Source organism: Squalius cephalus, assembly GCF_949319135.1.
Source record: "Squalius cephalus genome assembly, chromosome: 6".
In the NCBI taxonomy this organism is placed as follows: domain Eukaryota; kingdom Metazoa; phylum Chordata; class Actinopteri; order Cypriniformes; family Leuciscidae; genus Squalius; species Squalius cephalus.
In genome coordinates, this window is record NC_137127.1 from 20,747,020 (window position 1) to 20,767,606 (window position 20,587).

General features: G+C 37.4%; 2 protein-coding genes across 3 annotated transcripts; both read left to right on the forward strand.

Moving 5' to 3' along the window:
• The first annotated feature begins 630 nt into the window (after window positions 1–630).
• Window positions 631–12,388, forward strand: rsf1a (remodeling and spacing factor 1a). The gene is made up of 16 exons (XM_079874518.1): window positions 631–878; window positions 1,782–1,873; window positions 1,961–2,053; window positions 2,267–2,472; window positions 2,713–2,834; window positions 2,966–4,539; window positions 4,624–4,854; window positions 5,724–5,828; window positions 5,911–5,990; window positions 6,177–6,231; window positions 6,486–6,589; window positions 7,545–7,612; window positions 7,694–7,877; window positions 8,809–9,044; window positions 9,329–9,514; window positions 10,956–12,388. The coding sequence occupies exons 1-16, from the start codon at window positions 725–727 to the stop codon at window positions 11,402–11,404; spliced, it is 3,939 nt and encodes a 1,312-aa protein (XP_079730644.1). The 5' UTR covers window positions 631–724; the 3' UTR covers window positions 11,405–12,388.
• A 766-nt stretch (window positions 12,389–13,154) lies between these two features.
• On the forward strand, window positions 13,155–18,509 carry clns1a (chloride channel, nucleotide-sensitive, 1A; the record flags this gene model as incomplete). 2 transcript variants are annotated; one of them, XM_079874977.1, is made up of 7 exons in its annotated part: window positions 13,155–14,067; window positions 14,425–14,561; window positions 14,670–14,789; window positions 14,872–14,985; window positions 16,053–16,232; window positions 17,997–18,060; window positions 18,253–18,509. In XM_079874977.1, coding segments are annotated over exons 1-7 (735 nt in total). In that variant the 5' UTR covers window positions 13,155–13,948. The 2 variants fall into 2 exon arrangements, with proteins under 2 accessions (XP_079731103.1, XP_079731102.1); XM_079874976.1 differs by lacking the exon at window positions 18,253–18,509 and having other exon boundaries at window positions 13,696–14,067; window positions 17,997–18,064.
• Window positions 18,510–20,587: the final 2,078 nt, after the last annotated feature.

A 20,587-nucleotide genomic window follows, 5' to 3' on the forward strand; every position in this document is an offset into this window, starting at 1 on the left:
TTACGCTGATTGGCTGCCGTTCAGTGACGTAGAAAAAGCTGGAGTCAGTCAGTCAACGGCATGGTCTACTACATCCTCTCAGCAGCCAGTAGGATTGGATAAATCGGATAATATTATTAATATATGAATTGGATAATATAGTAAATTATTTAATTTAAAGGAATAAATAAAATAACCGTGTTATATTATGTCAGACTGAATCAATATAATTTGTTCTTTTAAGTTTTATTACATTTAAATATAATTTATTTATTTAATTATTCATATATATAAATATTTTAATAAACACAAGCACGACAGTTTATAATTGAGGAGTGTCAGCGAAACAAGTGTGACATGTTAAAGCAGCACTTATTATATTAGCAGTATGAATAAATATGATTTTCTGTTCTATTTTATTTTTTTTACATTTAAATATTACATATTAATTTATTTAACTATTCATTCCGGTCATGAATAAACACAAACACGACACTCTTTCTATTAGCATAGTGTACGTGGAAAAAAAGTGTGGCGTCATCTTCATCACAATAACAATAATACTTTATATATGTTATTATTGTGATGAAGATGATGACGACGATGATTGTGGCATTGTGGTGATCCACACACACACACACAAACACTATAGATGCCCCTCTGGATGATGCTCTGGGTGGGTGTCGCGGTGTATTGTGGGCAGTTTTGGGTCTAAGCAGAGCATAGCTCGTCATCTCCAGGAAAGATGGCTGCTCCGGGCACCACAGCAGCTCTTCCTCCAGCGCTCAGTCCCGGGTTTGCGGTGGTCTGCTCTTTTTTGGAGCGCTACGGGCCTGTTCTGGATCTGCCCGAGCTGACGTTCCCTCAGCTGGAGCGATACTTACAAGATACATCAGCGGGTGAGCTGAGGGAGAGGCTGGGTTTGTGTTTATTTCGACAGGCTCCGCATCTTTGCCCATCAGGGGTTTGATCACTTAAAGTTTGGCTTGTTGTACCTTCGTAGTCTTTGTTTGGATGAGAATCGTGTCCCCGATGCTTCAGATGGACTGTGGCGAAGTGTTTTTAAAGCAGTCATGTGTGGTTTTTCCACCCTTTCCCAGTGGAAAAATCACATTTAAAGATTAATCTCAGTGTATGATTGCCGTCAGAGTGACTATACGCACTGCTAAGGGTGTTATCATGCTGTTGGTGACCATTAAATACAGAGACACCTCAGTATAGTACGATAAATTGGTCTGATATACATTTACGTTCCGATTATAAACAACGATGTTACTGTACCCGCACACTGCACATGCGCAGGCCGCTGTCAAACTTCCTATGCTAACTGTAATAATAGAATCGCTGCACAGATTTGTTTACGTTCAGTCCACTTTAAATACTGTATTAATTGTGTACTCCTAGGTTTCTTATAACAATAGCTGAATGTGAGCTCCACAACACTAATGTTGTCATTTAGGAGAATTGCGTTTGTAAACGTCACTGCATAATTATGTTTTCGCTCTGACATTGCTGCTATTTGATTGGATAAATCGATGATATTGTAATGAGAGATGTTTATAATGCATTTATTTTAAAGAATAAATAAAAGGTATACACAGTAATGAGCAAAATGAAAGAAAAGTGCAAGGGACAGGAAAACAGTTGCTATTCTTATATAATATTATATTTTTTTTAAAGTTAGCACAAGCATGGTTTTCATTTCTCAAAAAAAAAAGAGGTTTTATGGTAATGTGAAGTTTTAAATGCTAAAATAATTGAAATACTGCTCAAAAATAATCACAATTTTTTGTACAATTTAGTTCCTCGGCCATTGATTGAGCTCCATGTCAAACTACTGCGGAAGATCGGCAAAACAGTCACACCAGACAGATGGGAGAAGTATCTTGTAAAGGTAAGTGTTTTAGTTTTAAATCATATGCAGTGAAAATGGAAATATCCATGCAAATCTGTCTGTTTGTTTAAATCATTTTTGATGCAGGTGTGCCAGGAATTTAACAGCACCTGGGCATGGGAAATGGAGAGAAAAAGCTACCTAGAAATGACAGTTGAGTGTAAGACAGGCATTTTAAAGGTCAGTATTTTCCAGGGGACTTATTTTCTATACATCAATAATAGTTTGACTTGTTTTGATGGAAATATCACTTTATGAAGTCGTATTGCTTCTTATGTAACGTGTCAAGAACATGTCCGGGTCATATTTTACCCCAAAATAAAGTGAGTAAAGTGTGCCCTTAATATGTTTTATTTTAATGAGATTTACCTTTATTCTTTATTTCATTAACAGTACTTGTGTGAGTGCCAGTTTGATGACAATCTCAAGTTTAAGACATTAATCAACGAGGAAGACCCAGACAAGATGCGTCTACAACCCATCGGTAGAGACAAGGAAGGTCTTCTGTACTGGTTCCAGTTAGATCAAGAACAGAATATACGTGTTTATTCTGAAGAACAGGATGATTTAGATGGATCCTCCTGGAAATGCATTGCGAAGTAAGTAATTCGTGGGGAAAATACCAGAATGGTTTATCAAAATGATAAGCAAAAGATACATTTTTTACATCAAGTTTCAAGTTATGAGAACATAAAATCTTAAGTTAAAGAACACTAACTCTATTCAAGCTCTACATTTGAATGTTATGTGTTTCCTCAGAATTTCTTTTCTAGAAGTATAATAGTTAAACCTCCTTTGAAGTTTATCAAGGAATAAGAAATGCATTTTACTTTAAACAGGAACAGGAATGATCTTGCAGACACACTAGAACAGCTTAAAGCCAAGATTGACCCACCCGTGACTGACCAAGAGACGCAAGGCTGTCCCACCAGCCCAAATATGGAGACTGAAGGTGTTAAAGGTAAAACTCATTGGAAAATCATTCCCATTTAGGGCTGTAAGCACCACAGACATTGAGAGGAACATGTCTCCTACAATTTCCAGACTAGTTGTCAACTACTGTGGGGTTTACTGTATTGTTTTGTATTCAAGGTGAGGCTGAGGACTTGAGAAACCATGTATCGGGACAAGGGGACTTTACCAATACCACCTTCAATTCCAATGAAATTGGGTTAATACCTAAAGACATTAAAAAAGAAACACCAATGGATCCTGTTAAACCAGAGCAAGAGGAGAAAGTTGCTGAAATTTCCAAGCCTAAATTGGTCATTGACAACAGGGTTAGTACGATCAAAACTCTTGTCAAAGAAGAACCAAAAGATTGTCCCAAACCATGGAATGCCATTTCTGTCGTCATGCCTCCTGCTTCCATCAAACACGAACCGGCAAAAAGATCCGAGATGCACGATGACAAGAAAGAGATTATGTTTGGGAATGTGGCTAGAACTGTAAAGAGCGACCAACAGGCTAAAATACCGCTGAAGAAGAGGGAGTTGAAAAGGAGTGGAGGATATGATGTCAGCAATCACTACAGCAACGTCAATCACAGCAACAACAATCTTAACAGCAATGGCAGCATCAGCACAGGAGGTATCATCGTTCGCAATCCTGCTGTCTTGCCATTGAAGGAGCAGCAAATCAAAAGAGAATACCCAACTGATGAGGAGAAAGGACCAACGGCCATCATCCCTGTCCCACAAAAGCTAATTGGGAAGCATTCACCTGTTGATCTTTACCAAACGGTATCACAAGAACAATACGTAGGTGTTGGAGTTATCAAAGGTCCCATTGAGAGAAAGAGGCCTTTGAATGAAAACGATAATTCTTCAAATGGTCATCATGGGAATATGAATGTCTTGAAGACTGAAGTTGGAGGCACAGATAGCGTAAGACAGTCTGTACTTGTTGGGAAATCCATGGTTAAAGCAGACAATGGTCCTCATCCATGCAGTATCCTTGAGGATCTGGTGTCAAAAGATGCTTGCAATAAGAGCCCAGATGTGGAAGCAAAAGTATCAAACCTTGTTGAGGAGTCGCCAATGATTGAAGAGATGCAAAAGACTTCAGTTGAGGAAAAGGTTGACAAAATTGACAATGAAGAAGATGAAGAAGAACTCAAAAACAGCAAGACGGCAGCTTTGTCAGCCAGGGAAAATACTGATGTTGTGGTTGAGGATGACAGCAAAGACAAACGTCTGAAAAGCCCAAGAAAGAGAAGGTCACAAAAGGCCAAATCCAAGCTCCAAGCAAAAGAAGACAACCAAAACACTGAGCTCTTATCCAGCATTGGTGAGGTTTTGGTGAAGGATGCGGGAGACAGTGAAAAAATTGGACACAACGATAACGAAGAGGTATCGTCGGAGCTTCAGAAGGAAGGGATTCGCCTGAAAATCAAGATCCCGCTTCATAGGCGAACGCCTGAACTCCAGCACAAGGACATCGAAGAGTCGGAAACCAGCAATCGGAGATCCCTACGGAGATCTGCCAGAATCTGCAAGCCCAGCCCCAAATTGGCAGATTGTCGAGATAAGAAGCAAGATGGGAAACTGAAGGCCTCCTCAGAAGCACAGGATGAAGAGGAACGCATAGTCGACGAAGAGGTGAATGTCGATCCCAAGGAGATGCACAAAAAAGTGGACGTGGAAGGACAGCCTAAGTCTTTGAAGGTAGCCCAAAAGCTTTTTATATCCAGTCCAACAAATTGCACAGAAAGCTTTTATTTATGCAAATGTTGTTTTTTACTCTTTTAGGCCAAACGGCGACACAGGCGTACTCGTTGGTCGAAAATTCGTACGAAAAATAGCAAATTCAAAGGAGCTCCGGATCGGGAGGAGGAAGTGGCCGACGACAAAGACGCAAACAATGAAGACACCAAATCAGAGAGAAAAGACCACAAGAGTGAGACTGAATCAGACCAATCCAACGAGATTCAACCTGAAGATGCTTGTAAACACTGTGGGCTCGCTAACCACCCAGAACTAGTGAGTTCTCTTTTATCAATTCAGACTACTACTTTAGAATTGAAAATAGATTAGACTTTAATGTCCCAATAAGGAAATTTGACTCAATGCACTGTGTACAACCACAGTATCAAATGACAGCAACATGAGTGGTGCTTGCTTATGTAAAACTCAGTACTAGAGCGGTTCTATGTGGCTACTTGTTAGTTTGGTTACTTAAGGTGCTTCTCTTCAATGCAAGTCACCTAGTTTTGTTATTGTTATTGTTTGTAATAGCACATCAGAATTACTAAAACTTGAACTAGAATGAAAATGGAAACTGAAAATTAAAAAATGTAAAAAAAAAAAATGCCATAATAATATGTAAATATTGCTAAAATAACATCTGATTTTCACCTGTTTTATTGTCTCTATGGTGAAAAACTTGCCAAATTGCTTAAGCAAAAAAAAAAAAGAAAAAAAAAAGACACAATACAGAATGTGCTTTGGGTAAAATGTTTTGTTAACTCCAACACATGCAGTACGTATAGGGGTTTATTCAGACAACGTTACTGAACAAAAACAGTGTAAACAATATAAAGTGTAATTGATGCACAAATGGGTTTCTAAAATGATTTAAGCTAGAAGATGAGATTGTCTGTCAAATGCAAAAGATTAGAAGAAACAAAGGTAGCACTTTATTGTACTGTCCTGTTCCCCATGTACATACTATGTACTTATTATAGGGAATGCAATAACTAGGTACTATAACCCTGAACCAACCCCTTAACCTAACCTTAACCCATGTAGTTATCTTACATTACCTAGTACTTTCTAAGGCACTATTTATTTATTTACTATTCTAATTTAACATAATTTCACATTTTCTCTCTTGTGTATTTTTGTCCCAGATCCTTCTTTGTGACATGTGTGACAGTGGATATCACACGGCCTGTCTGAGACCTCCTCTAATGATCATTCCTGATGGAGAATGGTTCTGCCCTCCCTGTCAGCATGTAAGGGCTTAAATCCCTGTGTAAATGCCTTGTGTGTGTATGTGAGCTATATTAATCAAGTATATATTCTTGTCATTTACAGAAGCTTCTCTGTCAGAGACTGGAAGAACAGCTTCTGAATCTGGACACTGCATTGAAGAAGAAAGAGAGAGCTGAACGAAGGTATAAATCCACACACACACACACACACACACACACACGCGCACACGCACACACACGCACACACATACATGCACACACCTCATAAATGGTCTCACCAGCTTATCATCATTCCCATGAATCATCATGGATGATGAATAGCCTCATGTGAGTCTGATTCTAAGATTTTTCTTGTTTTCTCTCTTTCAGACGTGAGCGATTAGTGTATGTGGGCATCAGCGTGGAGAACATTATACCCAATCCAGTAAGTATGCAGCCTATATTATTATATTATATTATATTATATTATATTATATTATATTATATTATATTATATTATATTATATTGCCATACTGTATTGTACCATATGCCATACTTATGCTAAATTATGCTAAAGTATGCTATGCTATATCTAAATTAATATAAGATAAATAAATTATACAAATTAATAAGATGGGATTTAAATTGCCTTAATTACCTTTATTTGGTTTTAAATTTGCACTTCTTCATCATGGCAGGATGGTGATGAAGAAGATGCCATGACAGAGAAGAAAAAGGATGCCAAGAAAAGTAAGAATCTGGGGAGGCGATCGACTAGGATGAAGAAATCCATCAGTTATAGGTAATCAATATTTCTGGAAGCACTTTACAATAAGGTTCCATTTGTTAACATTAGTGAGCTGCATTAGTTAACAAACTAACAATGAGAAATCATTCTAAAGCATTGTTTAATCTTAGTTGAAGGGGACCTATTATGTCCTATGTTGTTTTGATTTTGTTTTCGGGGTCTACTAGAAAAGGTTTTCATGCTTGAATGTTCAAAAAGTACATTGTTTCAGCTCTCTCCCAGTCTGTCAGTAACGCTCTGTTTAGTTCCTGTCTTTATTAAGCCCCTCCTTCTGAAAAGCACAACGTGCTCTGATTGGTCAGCTTGATCAGTGTGTTGTGATTTGTCAAACGCTTCGAGTGTTTTTTAGAAATGTCACAGCCCTTACCATAACCATTTCAACACACTACTAGCGCAACTCACCCAGGCCTCGTCCCTTTATTTTGCGTATGCGTTGGGTGGGAATTATTTAAATGAGGAATATTGTGACGTGTTCATTCCAGGAAGAAACCTCAAGACTACATTCAAGGTGTTTCAGGGAGTTCAGAAACAGTGATTACTGATATAGAGAATATATACTTTGTTCTTTTTTAACGTTGCAGACCTTTTTCAAGCTGAAACCGCAACATTTCACACTAAAGAAAGTTGAACATGTATAAAAGCATAATAGGACACCTTTAATGTTAATTTTAACATTTCCTAATACATTATTAAAATCAAAAGTTGTATCTGTTAATATGTAATGGACCTGAGCTAACATGAACAATGAATAGTTGTTTTTTTTATTAACTAACTTTGACAAAGATTAAGAAATCTGTAACAAATGTATTGCCTATTGTTAATTAATGTTAGTAAATGTATTAACTAATGGGACCTTATTGTAAAGTTTTACCATATTTCTTGTAGAAATAGACTCTAAGAGAAGATATAAGTCTGACTAATTCTTGATTTTCTTACTACTAACCACCAGATTCGATGATTTTGATGAAGCCATTGATGAAGCAATAGAGGAAGACCTCCAAGATTCAGAAGGAGGAGGTTGGTCATATGAGATATTGTTTCATGCTTTATAATATGTGTGTCTTTGCATATTAAATTCCCTGCTGGTGTGTTCTGCAGGTGCTGGTCACGGTAAACCTGTAGTGACTGTCACGAGTCAGCAGCGGAACACGGTGAGCCGAGAGAGTCGGCGGCTTGTGAAACCTCTCGCGCCGCGAAAGAAGCGCCGGCGACTCAATGACCTGGACAGTGACAGTACGGTGGACGAGGAGGAGAGCGAGGACGAGTTTCAGCTCAGTGATAGGTGTGTGTTTAAAATATACGAATATTTAGAATACTATGGGTTCAAATTTGGGATTTTGGGGTTCAAATCAGGTGGATTTTATACCAGTTCTTCAAAATATCTAGTTCAGATCTATAGGTGAATCTCACAAAAGCTGTCAAGAACTTGTCCTGGTCATATTTTACCCCAAAATCAAAAGAAAAAGACATTATATTTTCCTATTTTTAGGACCACTATAGGTTTTTTTCATGATCATTAAGCACATCTTGCATTAAAATTAGTTTAATGCAAAGTTGTTAGTTATTTATACATTGTTGCACTGCTTAATTTAAATCAACGTCACTTGTGTCAGTCACTCATAACAGTATTTTGTGCTATAAACTAAAATGACTCTATTACATCTATTGAGGATCACCATGGGAATCACCGTGAGAAATAATGAGAATTACAACAACAACAACAACAACAAAAAAAGCCATGAAAGAATTTGGGGGGAAATATGCTTAATACTTAAAAATCGTATTTGTCCTAAAAATTGGTAGAAATTGTGGTTAGATGGTTAGTTTAAATGTTTTTGAAAGAAGTTTCAGCCAAGGCTGCATTTATTTAATCAAAAAAACAGTATTTTGAATATTACAATTTAAAATAACTGTTTTCAGTTGTAATATTCCTGTGATGCAAAGCTGAATTTCCAGTATCATTACTCCAGTCTTCAGTGTCACATGATCCTTCAGAAATCATTCTAATATGCTGATTTGCTGCTTAAGAAACATTTCTCATCAATATCAATGTTGAAAACAGTTGTACTGCCTATTTTTGTGGAAACAGTGATGCATTTGTATTTTCAGAAATTCAGTAGATCGGCATTTATATAGATTTTCATGCTATATAGATTTCCACATAAAATTGGGTCAGAAGCAGCATTAATATATATATGCTTTTGTAATGCTAGCCTGGAGGAGGAGGAATTCGTGGTTTCGGGAGAGGGTGCGTCTGATGGTGATGCGGGGAGTGAATGGGGCAGTGGTGACAGTGGCGCTGAGAATCAACCAGCCTCCAGGAGAACAGGAAGAACCACACTCACCCAGAGAAGCAGGAGGAGCAAACGCAGACCTCCCGCTCGAAGAAGAGGCTCCTCAGAGGAGGACCTGTTAGACTCTGAGGAAGAGGAGGAGGAAGAGGAAATGGGTCTGTTTGAGTTTTCATATCCAGTCTACTTAAAAGAATAACATATTTACTCCATTTCAAAGCTGTTTCTACTGTATCTTCTAAGACAGAATCCTTAAGTAACTTAAATAAAACCACACTTTGAAATGGTCTTCGCAGCCAGCAACTTTTATATGACCGCATAATTTTGCTGCTTCTGTTTTTGGAGGTGTGCTGTCTAGGTAAGCAGTTCACTAGGTTTTTGGTAGAGCCCTGTCAAATGATGTCTTTTACTCACAGTTTTTCCTTGTGTGTTCATTTGGCAGAAACAGAAGGCTCTAATGAGTTCAGCGACAGCGACGTGGACGTCAACAGAAGGCGTCCGCGACGGAGACAGAACTCTCAGGTCAACTACTACGAGACGTCAGAGTCTGAGGGATCACGGAAGGTGTCCGATCAGAAACACCCCACTCTTCCTCACCGTCGACGACTGTCCAGCTCCAACAGTGAAGGTGAGCTCCACCACACTCCTATTTTCACATATGTTAATATGTGTTAATGTCATCTCTCTCATATTCCTCACTTATATAATATTTATTCTTGTATATTTAGTATATTGAGGGGATTTCATTGTACTAGACAATATTCACCTCTAAATTGTGCACCATTTATTTCTAAATAAAATAAAATATATATGGCTGTATATTTCCTAGTTGTTAAAGGGATAGTTCACTTTGGAAATAAATTTTGGTATGTTTTAGCTTACCTGAAGGGCATCCAAGATGTAGGCGTCTTTTTTTTCCGCAGTAGTTTCAATTTTGATATTTTTAGGTCAAACCGTTCTTGTCTGACAGTCATATCATGCAGGTCTATGGTCACGGTCTCAAAGAGCATGCACAGAGTCCAAATTAAAACAATTCCCCATCGTCCAAATTAAACAATTCCCCATCGTAAGTACACATTGATGGCCTAAGACACGAAACGAGCGGTTTGTGTGAGAAAACGAACAGTATTTATATAGTTTTTACCTCTTATAACACAACCACGTCCAAGTGATCTGAGGGCGCGCGCGCATCCTGGTGTGTGTCGTGTGCGCAGACTGGTGCATAGATATATACACTAGATGTCGCCTTGGCTACGGCAGTTCATTGGAACGAATGTCTTTAATGCGACATCTAGTGTATATATATCTATGCACCAGTCTGCGTACACGTCACACAGCAGGAAGCGCCCGCGCCCTCAGATCACTTGGACTTGGCTGTGTTATAAGAGGTAAAAACGATATAAATACTGGTCTTTATTTTATCACACAAACCGCTCATTTCGTGTCTTAGGCCATCAATGTGTACTTACGATGGGGAGTTGTTTAATTTGGACGATGGGGAATTGTTTTAATTTGGACTCTGTGCATGCTCTTTGAGACCGTGACCATAGACCTGCATGATATGACTGTCAGACATGAACGGTTTGACCTAAAAATATCAAAATTGAAACTACTGCGGAAAAAAAGACGCCTACATCTTGGATGCCCTTCAGGTAAGCTAAAACATACCAAAATTTAATTTCAAAGTGAACTATCCCTTTAAACATTGCTGTGTATATGTGTATTTCCGATTCATTGCGATTGCTGGTCATTTTTTACCTTGAAGATCAAGAGTGTTTTTTTTTTTAGACAATGTTGTTTTTCCTTTGTGTGTGTGTAATTTTTTTTTAAGATTCAAAACATAACATTTTTCGTTCTAAAATAACCGAAGGCCTTTTTTTTTTCTTTTTTTTTTTGTAATAAGTACTGGTGCTTTAACCCATAGTCGTTTATTTATGGCAAATTTTCAGCATACATTTTTTTGCATCTGTGAATCGCACCGTTTTGTCACATCATCACACTAAATAATTATTGTTAGCTATACTGTTAATTTGCAACTAAATTGTTTGCGTCTCATCCTATATTTCTAGAGTCCACGCTTTCTAAAGACTTTGAGCCAAAGGAATCACTCAAGAGACCAGAAAGAGGACGGAAGTGCGAGTCGACTAGGGAAGACTCCAAACCCAGGCACAAACTAATAAAACGGACTCGGCAGAAAAGCTCCAGTGAAGACGAGGAGGAGGACAGAGGAGAGACAGAGGACTCTGAGGATGATGAACAGCCCCTCCGCAAAAGGTCGAACCGCATAGAAACAGACGAAGACGAGGAGGAGGAGGAGGAAGAGGAGAACACACGTGGAAATGTCAGGTGGAGGCACACGGCCAGAAACACTGCGGGCCCCCGAGGTCCCGGACGGCACAACGGCTTGGTCCCGCTGAGGACCGCAGCTCAGGATGACGATGACGATGAGGACGAGGAAGAGTTCACTGGCGTCACGGACCTTGTTAACTTTGTTTTCGACAGTGAACAGTTGTCATGATGTGCTCTGTAGGTAAAATGCATTTATTTTCTCATAGCCTTTCGACTGAGAGTCACCTGTCACGGGAATGTCCCTCATCAGCCACCGTAGTTTTTGGGTGTAGTGGACCAAAAATGAAGCTTCCAGAGGAATGCCGTATTTGTCCGTTTCAGATGTTTGAATCCACTCCGTACATCCGCATGTATCATCCTTCCCAGATTAGAACAGGGTCTCCTTAATACTACAGTAACCATTCCTCAGAGTAAAGCACTTTGTCATTAACGGCCAGTACAGTTTTGTTTGTATAAAGCGGCTTCTGTCGTCCTCCAGAGACACTGAATTGAAGCTTACGTGTTCTGTTAGTTTTAGACTGGAGTTTTAGAGGTTTACATTCTCTGTATTAATGTTTTATTCTTTGTTGTACATGAAAGCGTTGTACATTAACCTTTGATGCCGAACTTTGCCTAAATGCTTTCATCCAATTAAAGGCTTAAAGGGATAGTTTACCCAAAAAAGATAATCCTGACATCATATGCTCGCCCTCTTGTCATTGCAAAACCACATGACTTTCTGTGGAGCACAAGAGGAGATTTTCACTTTTGTTGTATGGAAACGAGTAGCGTTGAACCTCTGGGTGAGAATGATGGCAGAATTTTCAATTTGGGGTGGAATTAAACTAGTTAGTAGACCAGCAAAAAAGGACGAAACACATTGGATGATGATCGTAATATTAAAGATCTGTCATTTCGATGAAATCTTTTTAATTTAAAAAGACTAATATACTCTCTTTACTAAAATAACATTGTATGTAATGTTAAAAACAATATTATTTAATTATTTTTAAAATGATGAAATTTCTGCACTTTGAAAGCTGTTGCTGAAATTTTAGGACGTTTACGGAGACATTCAGTCACTTTTAAGTCCCTGTCTGAGCTTCATGTGTCAACTGAATGCACTTGTCGATCAAGCACCTTTGATGGTGCCGTTTGGAACCGCATTGTTCAACACGGCAGTCTGGATCGCTCTTTCCATAGAGTTGTTTTTAAAGGTTTCTTTGACTCCAAGCGGGTGTCTTTTATGCTGGATTGTTTGAATTAGAACACTATGGAAGTCATTCCAACACAAATCCACCCCAGTACAGAATAAATACAAAAACCACAAGCACTAGAATACTTATGGTAAGAATTAAAGAATGTGTTTTTGAGCCTTGTACTACTGGAATTCGTTTTCCTTCTCAGTTTATTTTACTCTTACTTTACAGATGTACGTCTCCATATTTCAAAAAAAAAAAAAAAAAAAAATATTCACAAAACAAAAATAAACTTAATGTTGCTGTTAATGTCCCTGGCTTGAACTTTGTTTTTTTTTAAGTACCTTCAATGGATTCAAGACACAAGAAGCATTCACTTTTATGGCTAGTTGACCTATAACATGAACATTTCATTTTCAACATCAACATTTTAGGTTAAAATGCATGTACTGTATAAAGGAAAGTATACAAATGTAGACGTGGTTGATATTGAGAGTAGAAATACCATGTGAGGTCATAAAAACTGAATATAAGAATGATGGAATAATGGAAATGTTTATTGGTCAACTACCCATATGCAAACAATAAATTAATCTATTTAAATGATGCAATGTACACAAAGGATTATGAACCAAAATATGCAGATTATTACTGTTTGTGTCTGCTGTGTTGTATCTCCTCCGATCCTGAGGAGGCGCTACGGTTTTGCTTTGTGGTGTGAAACGCACGCGCTCTTTTCTTGCGTCATAAAGCGGCGCGAATGTCTCTGATGAATGGAAATGAATAACTGGTAGAGTGGATTAATAAGTTTTACAATGGGCGGTGCTTAGCGGCCCGGACGTCATTTGTGATTAGTCAGCTAAATTGTGTCTAAATAATTAATACATTTCAATGCATGTTAACGTTGCGGTGTTATCTTTCAAGTGTAAACTTATTTACACCGCTGCTGACGTAGCAAACGAACAGCGGTATCATAAGATAGTTGTTACTTTTCTCCGCGTTTTGAGGAGTGGACCAATGAAAATCTGTTATGATTACACATACTAATACATTTTGTTTAATCATTTCACAGAGATTGCGCTTGTGAATACTCGTCTGTTTGATGTATACTTATCTTTGTAATTAACATATTTTAAATAATTGTACTTATTACTGCACAAACATCTCCAATAAGACAAAAAAAACGTATTTAGACGTCAATGTGAGTCAATGAAGAGTCAGTCTTTGTGGGCCACTTAGCGCCCCCTGCAGGAATGAGCCGTGTGTCCCACAGGAAACAGTTATCGCACAATGAGTGAGAACTACAGAAGTGACGCATGACACCGAATCTTTGAACTATAAAACCCATTTGAAAGTTTCTCGCCACGCAAACCGGTCGCATTTTACTTGTACATTAATGAAGTTAAAAGAGAAAGCTTGGTAACGCTTGAATGAGAGTTACTGTTGTTTTTGCAGTGCTTTGTGACTGAGTATTGTCTCACTAGAGCATCAGTTTTAGTGCATTCAGCATCTTCACGGTGATTTAATTCATCAGAATGGTAGTGTTGAAGAGTTTACCTCCACCCAGCGAGGGCGTGCGGCTCCAGCAAGCCGAAACAACCGCGGTTCTGGACGGGAAAAGACTGGGATCTGGAACTCTGTTTGTGGCTGAGGCGTGAGTGTCTGCACGTTTTAACTAAAACATAAGTGTTGCGTACACGTGGTATGCGTGTTCTACATCAGGTGACAGCTGTGGACACATTTAGTCATTTATTTATGCATAAACTCTAAGAATAAACATATCATGCCTAGCAAGGGTAGTAGACGACTTACGAAAAGTACTGTTTTAGAACAATAGTACAGTGATAGCGTCAGTTGGTGTATCTTTCTATCTTTTATTTGTTTTATATTTATATTATTTAGTATTTGATTATGTTATGCATTACCATGTTCTTTAGGGCATTTACCATAGTACACTCATGATGTTTTGGTGACCTATGTTTACTAATGCAGCTGTTCTGTGTCCTTGCAGGCATCTGTCCTGGTTTGATGGTTCAGGGATGGGTTTCTGTCTTGAATACCCTTCCATCAGTCTGCATGCAATCTCACGAGATCTTAGCTCCTTTCCAGAAGAGCACCTGTATGTGATGGTCAATGCAAAACTGGACGGTGAGGCATCACCTTCCAAATGCCACACAAAATAGAGATGCGCTGCTTTAGACATTTTGGCCAGCGGTTCTTTTCTGAGTCTGAGTTCTGAAATTCTGTGTCTTCCAGATGAAGGTGATGCGGAGCAGCAGGACAAAGCTCCAGAGGATGATGAGGAGAGTGACAGCGACAGTGAAGACTCAGCAACCATCACAGAGATCCGCTTTGTGCCCAGTGATAAAGCCGCTTGTGAGTGTGTGGAACGAACACAGATGAGTTCAGTGTGAGCGTCACTCCTGTAGAGAGTAACAGCGTGTGTTTGTGTGTGCAGTGGAGCCCATGTTCTCCGCCATGTGTGAATGTCAGGCCCTGCACCCGGACCCCGAGGACGCTGACACCGATGAGGACGATTATGAGGGAGAGGAGTATGACGTAGAGGAGGCGGGTAAGTGTCATTTGGACCCATAATGCATCTAGTGCAGTGGTTCTCAACCTTTTTGACTCCAAGGTCCCCTGTTGTCCACGGCAATATTCAAAGGCCTTCCATATAGGCAAAGATATTTCTGCTATTAAAGCTGCGGTCACACTTTAGATCAGGGTCCAATTCTCACTATTAACTACGACTTTTGCCTCAATAACCTCCTAATGACTGCTTATCAATAGTTAGTAAGGTAGTTGTTAAGTTTAGGAATTGGGTAGTATTATATAGAATTAAGGTATGTTGAATATACGTGCAGAATAAGGCATTAATATGTGTTAATTTATATTAATGTGCTTTATAAGTACTAATAAACAGCCAGTAATCCTAGTAATATGCATGGTAATAAGCAACTAATTGATAGTGAGAATTGGACCCTAAACTAAAGTTATACCAAAGCTACTGTGACTGATGACAAAAACGGCAGTTTTTTTTTTTGTACAAACCAGGAGTTGCAATTTATTAAAGTATAGTAAAGTATCATTAAAATAACTAAATTCCTTAATTCTAGAATAATAAAGTAACATTTATAAATAAATAAAATTCAAATAATGTAATTAAATATTTTTTAAAATAATGATCTCTAATGGCAATATCTCAGCTTGTTTCTACATGATAAAATATTATTATATTATAATATATATATATATATATATATATATATATATATATATATATTATAGCTTGAAATAACTAGAAAAATGTATATTCATATAGAATGTATATTCATTATATTAAAGATTTTACCTATTACCATGACTTTTCAAGGTCTAGAAATATACAAATATAAAAAAGTGTGTCCAGGGTTCCCAAGACAGTGAGAACCCTTGTTTTTAAAAAAAATTATTTGGATTTTTTTTTTTTATTAATCATTTGAGAAATGTGATGTCAGCTTACACCTGGATTTTTGGCTGATTTAGCTTATTTTAAATAATTTTGAAGTTCTCCATTGAAGTTTGGTGTCTCTTCTGAAGCTTTCACACACATTGTCTCAATGCTTTTGTATTGTTCCTCTTACACGCTTTTCTCTTTAGAGCAAGAGCAGGGTCATGGAGACGTTCCCACGTTTTACACCTATGAGGAGGGCTTGTCTCACCTGACGTCAGAGGGTCAGGCCACACTGGACAGACTGGAGGGGATGCTGGCCCAGTCAGTCGCACAGCAGTACCACATGGCCGGAGTCAGAACCGACGAGCCTTCAACAGCATTTGAAGGTCTGTGTGTGTTGAAACTCATTATGCATATGATTTATTTCAGTAGTGATGGTTTATCTGTCCAAGAGAGGGGAGTTTGTTGTATTAGCTCACAAAAATGTTGCACATGTAACTGTAGTTTACAATAGACCTTATTGAAGGTTAGACTGCATATTGAATTTATTGCGGATGAAAATTAAGTTGTTAGGAAGGAATAGACTTATTCTTTACAATAGCATGCCAAGTATAAAGCTCTAGATCACATGATTTTTACATCTCACAACTTTTAAAACTGTTTAATGGAGCTTCATCAGCTGAACAATCGGTATGCTATTGTACATAGCATATGGTACAATCCATTGAACACACTGTGATTCTATCCCTCACAGTATCGTTTTCATTCCTGTCAAAACTTAAATATAGCGCTACCCTGACTAAGGTCTATATTATTATAATATTCAAATATATATATTATTTAAATAAAGGTAACACTATACAAAAGGTCTCAATACAGTTTACGTGTATTTTTTACAGCATTTAAATCTTTGATAATGTAAGTTAATAAAAACTTTTTTTTTTTCAGTGCATTGACTAATCTTAACAGATACAACATTTGATTTAAAAAATGTATTAGTAAATGTTGAAGTTAATATTAATGAGGATTTTTAAAAACTGTAGAAGTATTGTTCATTGTTAGTTCATGTTAAAGGTGAAGCAAGTGATTTCTGAGAAACGTTGTTGAAAGTGGATCGGACAGAGCACCACAACACTCTTGTAGCCAATCAGCAGTAGGGGGCGTGTCCACTAATGATGGGGGAGGAGAGAGTGAACAAGATACAAAATACTTGCTGCACCTTTAACTAATGTAGTTAAAGTCCCTCTGTAGTCAGTCATTTTACCCCTAAAAACTCAGATTTGATCACTAAAATGACACATTTAAAAGTTTTTTCCTTCTTCATGCCTTATTATAGCTTGAATGTAACTCTACACCCTTGCCTCATTTAGTATACGTGGTTCTACTCACTCACACCAGCTCAGAGATCCACTCGTTGATGTAATTGGTTACAAACTAGTTTGAGACATCAGAAAAAAAAAAATTTCAACAGTTTTTGAGACTGTCTTTGGTTCACTGCAGTTTTAAGCAGAAAATACTCCGCAATGGTGCTGACTTATGAATTTACACATGGTTTGACTTAAAGCATATTAAAAACACCACATAAACATTTGATTTTCACCACAGGAGGACTTTAACTAATTATATATATATATATATGAAAACATTGCATGTAAAACTGTGGTAACTTGGTCTTCGAAAACACAAATAAAAGAATGTAAGAAAGTTTGAGAGAGTTTCTCACACTGTTTGATGGACATCCCAGGTTAATTTACTCGATTGTAAATGTTATTTATGAAAAAAAAAAATCATTATGCACATGAGCAGCCACAAAAATGGCAGAGACAGAAAAGTTATGCAACTTTATACCTCACATGATGCTAAAAGAGTCACATTTAGGATGTTTTACATGTATGATTGTTTTATTCAGTGAATCTTGTGTTGGTGTGTGTGTACATATGATTTTATTTCAGTCAGTCGAGGAAGAGTGTGAATTCAAGCATTCTTGGATCCAGACGTTACTGTTTAGCTGGTCTGTAATGAGCAGGATTTCCTGAAAGCTAATGGACCTGTAATGTGTAAAGCCCAGCGGAGCAGTGCAGGGCAGGATGCTCGTAATTTAATACGGTGCTTAAACTTTATTTTTTTTATTTTTTTTTTTCTGCGTTCAGATGGAATGGAAGTCGACTCGAGCTCAATCGCTGGACAGTTTGATGACGCCGATGTGGATCACTGGTAAATATATACCAAATCCATGGAATTGTCCATTCTTTGAATTGTGTGATGCAAAAGATAATTAATCAGAAAATGTAAATTCTATCATTATTTACACCAAACCTGTATGATACTTATCAGAATTATTATCTTATAATGCTATTGGGTGGATCTGTGTTGAAACTCATGCATGACTTTTCAATCTGTTGACAGATGGACTGTCTCTCTACTGCCGATTAAAGCACTTCAGTGGGGCATGCTGGGATACTGGCTGAGCCCACCTCTCAAAGCTCTTATAGCATTTCTGTTTCTCCTCGCTTGAATTTAATGGGCTGTTTTACACCACGGCTGTAAATTTACCCTCAGCCACAGCTTTGTGTAGATCCCACTAATGTATTTTGTAGGTTTCCCTGAAGACCATGTTGATGTGTTTGTTAGAGATTTCAATAAATAGTTGTTTTTGTACCAAAGTCTCATTTTTTTCCCATATTTGGTGTTTTGTTTCTCTTTGAAATATCTTCAATCAGGCATTCTTTTTTAAATTTGTTGTAATGTTAAAGTGTGCTAAAAATACAAATTTAGCTCATTTTGGGCTGTTCTCAGTTTGTACTAGTCAGATGTTTGAGACATTCCTGTCTAATCATTTCCTATGTGTTTCCTCACAGGAGATAAAATCATTTCTGGTGAATCAGTCCATCTTTTTGCCATAGTGATGACTGCTCATAAACGCACAAAACATTATTAGTTGTTGAAATGATAAACATTTACAAATAACGAATAGTTGATTTGTAAACAAATTCACAACAAATGAAGACCAAACATTTACATTTGTAAATGTGTAAAAGTGCAAAATATATGAATCAAAGTTTAATAAGATTTGTTAGCTTTTTATTTACATAAAATAATGTTAATCGTATTCTTTAATGAGCTTATTTAAACATTAATGAGCTTATTTAAACATTAACAAGCATGTTATCTCGTAGCTATTTGAATATACATTAACTAATGATCTGTTAAGTATTATATAATGCTTGTAAATGATTTATTTATGTGTATTTTATTTATAACAGTTTTCATACAAACACAAAACAGATCAAAGTCTCATAAAATGTATACAAAAAGTATGTTATACTTAAAATAAACAAAGGAGAAAAAAAGACCCCCACACCCCAATCCGCACCAGATACAGTGAAAAATATACACCATAAAGCCATACTTAATCGAACTTAAACAAAACATTAACAATGGAGTGAAAGAGTGAAGTTATCCATATTACATTATGTGCCAAAACATATTTCAACTCTTAAAAAGATACCTAAGGAAGGGGCCCCAGATTTTATCAAATTTTTTAGAAGCATCAACTTGAGAAAAACGAATCCTTTCGAGCTTGAGGGCAGCAATCATTTCAGCCAGAGATTTATGAAAGCTGGGTGTTAGAGTGGACTTCCACTCCATCAAGATCACCCTTTTAGCCACCACCATACCAAACATAAGAGACAGTTGCTGGGAATGTGTCAATGCTAAATATAGGGTCAGAACATCCAAAAGCTAACTCAAAATCTGGACTGATATTTTCTCCAAAAAAGTATCACAGAAAAATATTCTTCCAAAACTCCGAAATCTCAGGGCAAAACCAAAAAGTATGAGCATGCGTCCCATCCGAGTATTGCATCCATCGCATAACGGGGAAACTGAAGGGTACATTTTATTGAGTTTAGATGGTATAGTGTAACCTATGCAACACTTTAAACTGAATAAGTTGTAATCTTGCATTAATAGAACAGGTTTGAATTCGCTTCAGTCCTTCTTCCCAAATCTCGTTTGAGATATTAATTCCAGTATCATTATCCTTATCAGGATCTACATTTTTACATTGTGAAAGATACAGGGTTCGAGAAAAGAATACAAGGAAGGGAGCTACCAACAACTGACTGAGCCTCCATGTACAGCACTTGGGTTGGGTGTCCATCAAGTTATTATCAGCAGCTTGATCACTAATCCACCAGAGCACCAGCCCTGGCATTAGCAGCCCAATAATAATAATGACGGATAACAGGAGGCGCTAGACCACCCAACTGTTTCATTTCTGCAAACGGGCCTTAGAAATTCTATGTGCTTTATAACCCCAAATAAATGGCAAAATGACAGATTCTAATTGTTTAAAAAAAGATTGTGGCAAATATAGGCAGGTTCTGAAAAAGATAAAGCGAGTCAGAGCGACCATTTTATTAGCATTGACCCAACCAATTAAAGATAAGGGAAGCACCCTCCATTTAGCAATAGATATTTTTAACTTATTTATGGCTTCTGTGAAATGTATACTGAAAATTTGTTTCATTTTTTTTTTAGGAATGACTTACCTTAAATAAGTGAAGTGATCCTCTGTTATTCTAAAAGGATAGACCTCAGAAACCCTTCACCCAAGGGCATGAATACACTCTTCTCCCAATTAACAGAATAACCAGAAAAAGAGCAAAAAACCTCAAGTGATTCCGTTAATGATTTATTAACAAAGCAGATGAGTTCTTAATCACTGTGAACTATCTGT

Bases quoted from the DNA above. Each gene is read 5' to 3' on its own strand.
- rsf1a (XM_079874518.1), top strand. From the start codon at position 725: ATGGCTGCTCCGGGCACCACAGCAGCTCTTCCTCCAGCGCTCAGTCCC. The intron at 2,835-2,965 runs GTAAAACTCATT...TTTGTATTCAAG, and splicing joins GGAGACTGAAGGTGTTAAAG to GTGAGGCTGAGGACTTGAGA. The intron at 5,829-5,910 runs GTAAGGGCTTAA...TGTCATTTACAG, and splicing joins TCTGCCCTCCCTGTCAGCAT to AAGCTTCTCTGTCAGAGACT.